The sequence below is a fragment of the Corvus brachyrhynchos genome, unplaced genomic scaffold (genome assembly GCF_000691975.1).
Source record: "Corvus brachyrhynchos isolate BGI_N302 unplaced genomic scaffold, ASM69197v1 scaffold58, whole genome shotgun sequence".
Classification (NCBI taxonomy): Eukaryota; Metazoa; Chordata; class Aves; order Passeriformes; family Corvidae; genus Corvus; species Corvus brachyrhynchos.
The window spans coordinates 1,793,196-1,804,331 of NW_008239539.1; the positions used below are offsets into that span (position 1 = coordinate 1,793,196).

Below are 11,136 nucleotides of genomic sequence, written 5' to 3' on the forward strand. Positions count from 1 at the left end.
GCCCCGCTGCTGCAGCATCACCACGGCCTCTTCCCCTCAGGTTTTGCAAGTCCAATCAACTTCCTGCTCCATAAGCAAAAGGGTTTTTTTCCCTGTCTCACCCTAAAAAGTCACTCTCTTGGTTAGGAGGAAGCAGGGAATGAACTCACGTCTCCTCATATCCCTGGGAGCGATGCAAACTCCGTGGTGCAGGTTTTGCTGGTGGCTCTGCTCTCCCTGGCTCCCTTTGCTGAGGCTGCTCCAGGAGCTGTGCTGTCAAAATCATCTGTGCTCACCTTCCCTTGGTACAGCTGAGGGTTGCTTCTCTATAAATAGGAGCCTAGAGAGTGGGTTTGCTCTCCCAGTGCTTTTTCCTGCCTAGATTTCCTGCAAAATCTCACAGTTTATTCTTTCAGTTGTCTGGTTTTCCACTTCATTCCCTATATTTGGAATACCAGTATGTGTAACTAGTAAACTGGCCAGCATGGGAAGCATTAGTATTGAGTGTATCTGCTATGGCTACTGGTGGCCTGTCCCAAGAACTCTTGAAATCAAGCAGAAACAGAGGAGCAAAAGGAAATGTAGATGCTGTGTTCTCTGCTCCAGAGAAAGAAGAATTAAATGCCTCCAGAGCTTCAGCAGTATGTGCTGGAGCCTGTGCAGTTTGGGGTCAGACTTTGGAAATGGATCTCACTTGACCCCAGGGTCAAACATCACAGGATTTTGAGCACTGGAGCAAAATATCTTCCTTTTTTCTCTACCCCTCAGTAGTGTTGGAGAAGTCATGAACCGTGCATGGTAATGAGAGCTTACACATGCAGGTCCAACCCAGGAGCCAGGGGTTGCTGGCAGCAATGATCACTGAAATGCAGTCTGCAAAATTATTCCTTGGAAGAGAATTTTTGTGTTGCATTTCATATATTTTAGCAGTGGTATTAAAATGCAGAATTCAGTGTCTGTAGATTCACAAATGCTGCTTGAGCTGCAAAAGGCCTTGAGATATTCGCTTCAAGGGCAATGAATAAGCAGAAGCTGATTACTGTCATATTAAATCTGATCATCAGGAAAAACCCATGGGGTTTGTTCTCAGGAATTATTCATTCCTACAAGTTTGAATTTTTTTTTTTTTTCTGTTGTTGCATGACAGAACGTTCACAAGGTCCTGAGCACACACAGTCATTTACCAGATGAGAAAAGGTAGGAGATGGCTTCTGGGAATGGTGAACAGCAACATGAAATGTCCTTTTCTGACCTTTCCCAGGGGAAAGTGCTTCACACGTAACCTATCCAGAGTTTCTAAACTTACTTTCACTTTGGAAGTGAAACCATGGGAGAAAGATGATCTGGAGACTGCTGGTGGGTTGGTGCTGGGGGGATTTGGTCTCTGTCCAGGCTTTTTTGGGGAGTGAGCAGCTGAAACTCTGCTCTGGTTAAATTGCTCTTGTTAGCAGAGACCCCAAGCAGGTTGCTTCAGAGCAGCAGAATTTTGACCCACCTGCTTTTCCAAACATAAATCAGGTTTTGGCTGCAGGACCACATCCTTTTTCATCAGCAGTTAGAGTAGACAGAGTGTAAGCAAAGAGCTCACAAGACTCTCAGCTGCATGAATGGCTGCAGAAATAGAGCTCAGGCTTCTGGACTCCCCTCAAACCAGAGCCTATCTCCTATCACTTGAGCATAAATGTATCACAACTCTGTGTGTGTTTTTAACTGAAAAGTCACTGTCCCATCGATAATGACCAGTCCCTTAAAAAAGTTAGTTTTTAAGAGGGATGGAAATCAGTTTTTAAGTTTCCAAGTTGGTTATTTCTAATATAATGAGGGGGAAATGCTTTTGACAAATTCTCAAGAATACTTTGCTATTTGTCTGTAACAAAGCGATGCAAGTGTGTCTAACAGATACTTGAATGCTGAGGGATGGAGATGCAACCCCCTAAACACACAGAATTTCTGTAGCACATCCTTCCTGAGAGGCTGGCCAGGATTGTCAATGACCATTCTCTGACAGAAGTATTGATGGCACTTTCCGTATTTATAAGCGTCAACCACGAAACAGAAGAGGATAAAACAGACGCAGTCTCAGACACATCTCTTCCATCTTCAGATCTTGTTGACCTTTTGCTATCAGAAGCTAAAGAACTGTTAGCGCCAATCCTCTTCAACAAGGACGGTAAGCACTAAATTAACCAGAGACACCTAAATCCCAGCAAGTCTCAGGGACCTCTGTGAGTGTTATTGACAGTTTCCAGCACCTTCCGTATTTTTCCATACCAGTTGAGTCTGCCTGATTCTCTCACGCTCACTGAGATGTAATTGCCCTCCCTATATCCATGTGACTCATCTTTGAATCTGCAATGCAGACTCGCAGGGTATGGAGTCAAAGACTTGTGCCCAGGGCCAGAGGAAAGGTGTTTATCCCGGCAAAAAAACCCCAACAGGCAGGAGGATGGTTTCACAGAATCATTGAAATGCTGGTTGAAAGGGACTGCTGGAGATCAGATCTTCTGCTCCAGGTGGGACCATGCCAGTAGAGGGGATCTGCAGTGGGTTTTGCCTGCCAGGATGGAGATCTGCAGCCTTCCTGGATGGTGTTCCCTCACTGCTCTGTGACAAAGATCTTCCCAGCACCCAGCCTGAGCTCCCCCAGGGGCACAGCCTGTGGCCACTGCCCCCAGTTACACTGGCTGCACTGCCAAGAACAGCTCGGCTCCAGCATCCCTTAATTGCCCCTGACGTAGCAGCGGGGGCTGTGAAGTTGCCTCTCGGCCTCCTCTTTGCAAGGCTAAAAAAGCCCAGCTCCCTCAGGCCTCCCCAGCCTCTCCCTGCAGGCCTGGGGCTTCCTTTGCTGGACCCTGTCCAGTTTCCCAACAGCTTTAAACACAGGATCCAAACTTTCCTTTCACCATCCAGGTACAACTACAGCAATGCTGAGCAGAAGGGAACAGTCACCTCCCCGTTTCCTTGAAGTACAAACCAGCCACGCTCCCTTTTCCTCACATGTCTGTGAGAAAACCAGGGAACAGGCATCCAGCTCTGTGGGAGTCTGGATTAACTTTCCCAGTCTGGGACTCTGAGCTGGTCCATGAGCCATAAACTTTTCTTGGCAGCAATAATATGACCCTGCTTGTCTGTTCACACACAAAATGAGTGTCTGACCTCCTCAGTGTCACGTCCAGGTGAATGCACAGCCCCAAACAGGTGCCCAGTCCTTGCTCTTCGATGCTATTCACCAACTCAGCGTGGCCACGGCCCAGCACTGGCTTTGTCTCAAAGCACAAGACACAAAGGAAATAATTGCAGCCTTTCAGGAGCACCTCTGGTTTACGAGCACTGTCAGCATACTCTGAGTTCCTGCCCCATTTAAATGTGCATTATCATAATGCAGCAGCACGGCTCGCATTGGGCACGTTCTCTTCACTAACACTTGGCTCTGTGCTTCCATCTGCAGCTCTGCCATGGGACAGGGACCAGTGCCTGCCTGCTGAAGGAATCCCAAATTACAACGAGTAGGTGTCAAAACTGCCATGGTCTGTAATTTGGACAACACACATACTAAAAATTCCTGTTTGCTTTGTTGGGGTTTTTTAACCGAAACTGTTGCTTGACAACTTTTGATCAGACAGTCTAGGAGAGGCCTCCAGATGGCCATGACAGAGAAATACTGTGAAATTCCTAGACAGCAAGAGACTTCCTGCCCTGCACGGTGTGGATTCCTGGATTTCTCTTTTGCTTTATAAAATGCTGGTTTTCCTTCAGGCCAGATGGGAATTTGTGGTTCTGTAGCTTGTCTAGCTGGCATTTTTATAGTGAGTTCTGTGTAAGGGAAAAAGCATCACTGGGTATGTTAATCTTTTATGTTGTGGTATCGAGATGCTGTGAAGCTCCAGACAAGGAGAGCAGGATGACATGGTTTTGTTTGGACCTTAAATTGTTACATTTCCCTGAAACCTCTTAAATGGCTTTTATTTAACAGAGCCATTTCCTGAAGTTATCTGAAAGGGCACTTTGAGACCTACATGTCTCCTACCGCTTTCTTAGCTTAACTCAACCTGAAGATCTGCCAGCACAGTTTTTGTTTAGGTACAAAGTACCCATCTGCAAATGATAATTTCAAGGTTATGAAAAGCATTTTCAGACAAAACAGGCAGCCTGCACAGTCTAACCAGGCAAGATCTGTGGCTTCCTCTTCTTTCCTACATAACTGGTGCTGTCTTCACATTATCCTCTGTGTCCTTTTCCCAAACTACCTAAGGTATATTTCTCCTTTTCAGCCACCTTCATCAGAAGACCACGTGGCCCCCTCCTGCAGGCCAGACCAAGAGTGACCAACCACAGCCACCAAGCCCAATGGAACTGCCTAAGAAGCCAACATAAATATCCCCTGGCTTGGTGGTGCTCCGAACCATGGCCATCCATCCCATGGGAGATGGGAAAGACACCCCCCAGGCACCTCAGCTTCCAGGCAAAGCAGACTGAGAACAAGCTTTCTAACACAAGACTAATTCTTCCTAACCATCCAAGACTTTTCCAGCGACCTCCCCTGCGTGTCTACCTCCGAGTTATCATACAAGGCTTTTTGCTCACGGTTTTGCAGCTTTATAGGAAAAATACTCTCAAGAGGCTACAGAGGCCTGGATTTCAGTGGCAGCCTTTTAGAGCTTGTATTCTGGGTAGTATGAGTGTACCTGAGGGACTCAGGGGTCTCCAACAGACCCCTTTTGGTATTTCAGATGAAAAACCAAAGTCTATTTAGTGACTGTAATCAAAGCAGCTTAATCCGTAGTGTCCTAGCTGTCTTGGGATAGGTACTTCTCTTTTTATTCTTTTTGTATAGCTTATCCCAGCTGCAGTGCTTGAAGTGGGAAGCAGCACCTGAGGCAGTTGTTGGCCAGAGTGCAGGACAGCCAGCAGGATGCTCCAGTCACAACATGGTGCTGGACACCGAGCCCTCCCCGGAGCAAGGGGCGGGACATAGTGGGAATAGTGAACATAGCTCAGTAAAGGTCCCTGGTGTCACTGGGAAAGGAGATCCACATGATGCAACACTGAGACAGCAATGAATGGGGAGCAGATCTGAGACGGGCAGAGGTCTGGAAAATAAAATGGAAACACTCCTCGCAAGGAGTTTTTGCTCTCTGGGTTCTGATTGCAGCTGCTGCGTTCAGCATCTCACAGACAAAGACACAGCCTGAGACCATTTTTCTTCCCTCTTATTTTGGCAGCTCCTAGGGAAATGCATTGAGAAGTTGCAGGGAAATGGGGTACAATCTGGCTTTTACAAATAATTTTTTAAGATTACTTCAAATCTTCTTTGTGGGGGTTCAAAGCATGTGGATCCTTTATAATCTAAATTAAAGGCTTAGGAAAAATCATGACCCTCACCAGTGTCTCCTGCACTCGAGGTATCACTGCACTGCTAAACCAGCAACTGTGTGGTGCAATATATCATATAAATAACCAGTCTGAAATTTTGGGTAGACTTAATTTCATAGCTCGGGGTAAATTAAATCTTGGGAGTGCATACCTCAGAATATAAATTAAAGGACTTCTTTTAAAAGGGAACATAATCCTTTGGACCGGACACAAGGAATATTCCCAGGAAGGAGAAAATATTCATCTTGGGATACCCTGTGTTTAATAGCTCATTCCCCAATGCTCTCTGCTGTGATGGAATGATAGCAAATCCTGGTGTTACCTGTGGGTTTGGCCCTATGGCTTTGTTCTCATCGCCTGTGTTACACAGACAGGTAAGAGGTGCACACAGCAAAATCCAGTCTCACCAGTCTGGTGTACCCTGACTCTGGAAGAACACCTCCAGTTCCTCTGGGGTTACCCAGCAGATCCCAATCTGCTCCTGGCAGGGTCTCTTCAAAAGCATTTGGCTGGAAGTGGCATCCTAGGGAGATGTCTCCAGCCACTGCTTGTCACACTCGTCAGGAAACATCACTAACAGGATTTTGGGAAGGAGCAGGTCTTGGGCTGTGCTGTATCATTTCATATACTCAATGGCACTTGAGACACCTGGGAGAAAAAGGGCAAGTTATGGGGAAAACACTACTGCTTAGGCTGCACTTAATCAGCTGGAAAATCCAACAATCTGTTGTGGAAATCAACAGAAGCTTCAATACCACCTCTGACAATCACGGAATACTTTTCTCAAAACACGAGTATTGAACTCCACCTCCTTGAGTGCTGGAAAGGCACAGACCAGTACTGTCCCAGCAGGGACCAGACACATGGTCTGAAAGAGAAATCCTTGATGCTGCTTCCATAGTCTGTATTATTCCATAGATCTGTATTTTAAGGTCCCAAGAGAGAAGATTTTGTATAAAAGCATCACAGTGGGCTTGGATGAGACAAGCATTGTGCAGTTGGTGCTAGCACCTGGCAAGGGGTGGAAATGAGGTGATGCTGCCCCAAGGCCACTGTATTTGGGGTCTCCTGAGCTGTCTGTTACCATGAGAGCTGTAAAGTTCTTAACCTTCCAACAGTCCCAACAGCTCTGTGCTCTCAGCTTACTGGCAGCCCCTCTAGAAAGGAAATCTTCCACGTTCTCATCAGCCACTGGAGATCCTCACATCAAACAAGGATCAAGCATTGCGTGCTTCCTAAAGCTTTCATATTTCTCAGCTGGTTTCCAATATTTCCTTTGAATTTACCATATTCCTTTTGCCTTTGCTTCAAGCCCAGCAGGCTTCCCTCCCTATTAATCCCGTTGCTCCTAACGCCACCTCTGCAGAGCAGTGCTCAGAGCTAAGCTCTGACGAGAGCTGTGCTCCTGGAGGTGATGCTGATTTCAGTGACCCAGAATAACAAACCTGTGTCAAGCTTTACTCCCAGGCAAGGGGAATTAGGCAGAACTCAGCCAGTCAGAGGGTGACATCTCACAGAACTACCAAGAGGCAAAAGGGAAAATGCACAAAGGAACAAACAGCACAGAAAGAGAAGTTATTTAAATATGTTCTTCATTCACGCAGGACCTGTCTAGCGCTCTACAAGAGAGCTGAATTCTGGATCAATTTGCAATACTTTTGGCTTGCTTCTAAGGTTGTGGAGATGTGCTGCTGTAGCAATGTGCTGTGTTTGTCTCAGAGAATCTGCCTCAGAGGGTCCCAGCATGACTGCACAGAAATGAGGAGTATTTGTGATAAAAATGAGACCTGAACGGTATTAGATCTTCCCAAGTGGGCTTCCAGATCCTGAAGGGATCCTATAAGAAAGATGGAGGGGGATTTTTTACAAGAGCATATAGTGACAGGACAAAGGAGAACGGCTTCACACTGACAGAGAGTAGGTTTAGATATCAAGAAAAACTTCCCTGTGAGGGTGGGCAGGCCCTGGCACAGGGTGCCCAGAGCAGCTGTGGCTGCCCCTGGATCCCTGGGACTGCCCAAAGCCAGGTTGGATGAGGCTTGGAGCAGCCCGGGACAGTGGAAAGTGTCCCGGCCGATGGCAGGGGGTGGAACTGGATGGGCTTTAAGGTCCCTTCCAACCCCAACCATTCTGTGTTTCCATGATTCTATGATAGGCTGGAAAATGGCAAATATTCTATGAGCCAAAATGCAGAGAGACCCCCATAAAGAGAGCATGTCAACACACTGCAGGTGATCAACTCAAAAAGATACATTTAAAGAGCATCAGCGATCAGCTGTTGAGCTGGAAGCTTTGGGAGTTAAACATCACTGATGGGATTGGGTTTATTTTGTATTTCTCTTATGCAAAGCAGAAATTCAGTTCTTAGCTGCTGGTGGGTCGGGAGGGTGGGAGACCCCTCTGCCTCACAAAATAAACCAAACCAGCACTGGAGTATCTATTTTAACAGCTGCAGAAGCAGGGAAGGCAGGGCAGGGAGCCACCTCGGCATTATCTTGGAAGGTGCATGCAGCAGAGCCATTAGCACACAGTTTATCTGCAGTCCCACGGGGAAAGGAACCCAATCTAGGTCTGCTGGACTCGAGCTCATTTAGGTCTCCAGTTTCATCCCTGCCAGTGATCTCTGTCAACTTGCTGTGTGACCTTGGGCAGCACATTTCATCTCAGTTTTGCACCAAAAACAAACAGGACTGAGAGTGGTATGGGGAAGGGAAAGCCCTAGAGATCCAAGGAATATGGTGGCAACCTCCTGGCACAAGAGGGTCTGTGAGGGCTGTGGGATTGGGTACTGCTGGTCTGTTTTCAGTGAAGAAAGCCTCAATATTTCAACTTTTCCTGGCTCTCAGAACAGCAGACCCAGCTTTTTCTCAGCTTTGGTGAAACAGAGCGAGGTGAAGCGTTTAAAAGGTGTCTTTGCAGAGGCGTGGAGGCAGCAGAGGTGAACTCCAGCCCAGAATAGTGCAGTGGAGTAGGCTGGTGTGTTTATCCCAGTGCTGGAGGCTGTTGTGTGGAGCCTCTTTTCTCTCTTAGCTCCACTCAGTGACACCTGGACTGAAGCCCAGGTTTAGAGAGCGGAATACACCTCCACGCTGCTTTAAATGTGGCTCTGAAAGGCAGGTGAATTTTACTGGTGAATTTTTAAAGCAGGCCTTGAATGTTTAAACAGTGCTGAATTTCTAAGGGTTGTTGAACACGTGTGGAAGAGGGCTGGACAGCACCTCCTCAGCGTGACACTGCAGAAAGGGCTGGGCTGGCGGTGTGAAGCTGCCTTTCCTTTCCTGCTTTTCCTCAGGGATCCAGGGGGATCCTTCTCCTGCTCAGGGCTGAGTCTACCCCAGCAGCTCCATGACAGACCACTGAATTTTCTGGCCTTGCTGATTGCAGCTTTGCCACAAACCTCCTTGGCAGCTCCCTTCAGCTGCTTTCATAATAAGGCAAATAGGAATAACAATACCATGAACAATCCCTACAAGCTTTTTCCTGCACGTGATGCGCCAATGCACTTGAATTGCTGTTGAGTATTTTTAATTTAGGCCACTAGATGAGGCATAGAAGTTGAGACAAAAGCAGAGTTTGAAGTGAAATGCCCTTGGAATGGGGGAAGTGGAGGTTGAATGATATCTCCAGTCCAGATGTCCTTCCCGGAAGACATTCTCCTTTCGAACTGCAGGAGTTCCTGGGCTGGGCTGCTGAGGGGTGAGAACTTCTTTCTGAGCAGCTCCCATGAGGAAAAACTGAGGGTCAGTGCCAGCCCTTGAGGCAAACACCCAGTCCTGGCAGGGATTGGACAGTCAGGGCCCTTGGGGATGCCCTGGGGAGTTGGCCCTGTGTCAGGGGAAAAGGCAGCCCACTGACACTGGAAAATGCCAAGGTGACCTTCGGGCAGCAGGAGAAAACAAATGTTGGAAAATGAGAATTACAGTCAGGGCTGCACAGCAGAGAAAAAGATGGGCTGGGACTCACCAAAATCTCTTCCAGCTTTTATGACCTGAACAAAAGGGAAACCACCACAGCTAGGGCACAAAGTAGTTGCAGGCTGGTGTAAATTCTGTAGCAAGAAGAGGGAAATAGTGCTTTTTTTTTTTCTTCTCTTTTCTCTGAGGAAATTTAACAGTAAATGAGGAACAGGAGAGAAACACAACTTCTTTGAAAAAGAAAGTTGCATTGTGATGGGAAATTCAGAATATTTATCTATAAATAAATACATTTTGGTTTTATTCTGAATATATATTTATAAAGTAGATGTTGCAGGCCTTGAATAACTTTGTGGCTTTTGATGCCAAGTTGTGCTGTAAAGGTCTTTAGGAAAAGTGCTCTGACTCTGCGGCCTGCAGCCTTGGGAGCTCTGACATTCGATGGTCTGTGGGTTGGTTGTTTTTGAGCAATGTCAGGCTAGTCTCCTCAGTCTGAGATAGCAGAACATTTCAGGAAATATTGCTGATCAGAAATAGCACTGCAGCTTCCTGAAATGCCTGCCCAGATAAGGGGACACTCCACAGCTGGAAGTGATAAGGAGGCAGGAAAAGACAAAGCAGCAGTAAATGTGATGTTACTTCAATACCAGCAGGCAAAGGGGCAGCTGGGCCTCAGGGAGAACGTGAAAGGAGGCTGTGAAGGTGCAAAACATTCCCCAGCTGGTCTCCCATATCCCTCTCCTCCACCACTCCTTGACACCCCAAAGTCGGGCAGTGCTGGCATCATTTCCTCCACAGAGCCACGGCCTCAAGGACTGTCACTGGCTGGTGACAACTCCCCAGCACACAGCCTGACAAACAGGGGCCACTCACCCTGAGCTCCAAAGCTCCCCAAGATTCACCAAACACTGCACAGATTTTCAGAGCTGGGAGGAGAGGGGGAAGCTGAGAGGTGAGGATGCATCCCAGTGTCCTTCTCAGTGTCGCTTGGCTGGGTTATCCCCTTGTACCTCATTGGAGAGTACAGTTTGGGGAATATTTGCTCAAGGTGTGGGTTCACAGGTGTGTAATAAGCCACGTAATAAATCAAATAATACAGTGCAGTGATAGAGTTAAGGGCTGAGGTGAGCAGGTCCCTCTGCTCATGAAGGGCTGATCCACCCTGGGATGAACAGAATTAGGTTCTCTTTGGGACCTGTGGCTCTGCCTCCTCCAGCCCTGACCCGAGCAGGTTCCTCCTCCTCAAGGGCAGGTGCCAGTTTGGGGAGAATCATAGAAACATAGAATATCCTGAGCTGAAAGGGTCCCATCAGGATCATCGGGTCCAACTCCTGGCCCTGCACAGACACCTCAACAATCCCACCCTGTGCATCCCTGAGAGCATTGTCCAAGCACTCCCTGAGCTCTGGCAGGGTTGTTGCTGTGACCACTCTGTGGGATGGGGTGACCTCATCTCCGCAGACATCCCTCGTTATTCTCCCTTTCTGCCCTCATGAGACCCCACCTGGAGACGTGCCCGGGTCTGGAGTCCTCAGCACAGGAAGGACATGGAGCTGCTGGAGCGAGTCCAGAGAAGGCAGCAAGATGATCAGAGGGATGGAGCAGCTCTGCTGTAGGAAAAGCCTGAGAGAGCTGCGGGTGTTCACCTGGAGAGAGCTCCGCGGAGACTTCAGAGTCCCTTCCAATGCCTAAAGGGGCTTAGGAGAGCTAGAGAGGAACTTGCGACAAGGGATGAAATGCCAGGCCAAGGGGGAACGGCTTCCCACTGCCAGAGGGCAGGGTTAGGTGAGATATTGGGCAAGAATCTCGCCCCTCACGGCCGGGACCCACCCTCCCCTCAGCGAGATGGCGGCGGGGGGGCCGCACGTGC

The 11,136-nt window shown here is 48.0% G+C and overlaps 1 protein-coding gene across 6 annotated transcripts in view; it reads left to right on the forward strand.

The window, feature by feature from the left end:
* LOC103620516 (syntaxin-binding protein 4) overlaps positions 1 to 5,351 on the forward strand; it is a 56,457-nt gene extending 51,106 nt beyond the window's left edge. For 4 of the 6 annotated variants that reach the window (XM_017741307.1, XM_017741306.1, XM_017741305.1 and 1 more), the window contains 4 exons: positions 1,127 to 1,176; positions 2,019 to 2,149; positions 3,428 to 3,485; positions 4,251 to 5,351. In XM_017741307.1, coding sequence (XP_017596796.1) covers positions 1,127 to 1,176; positions 2,019 to 2,149; positions 3,428 to 3,485; positions 4,251 to 4,353 — 342 coding nt within the window. In that variant the 3' untranslated portion in view covers positions 4,354 to 5,351. The other 2 variants (XM_017741309.1, XM_017741308.1) reach the window with 2 other exon arrangements.
* The last annotated feature ends 5,785 nt before the right edge of the window (positions 5,352 to 11,136 follow it).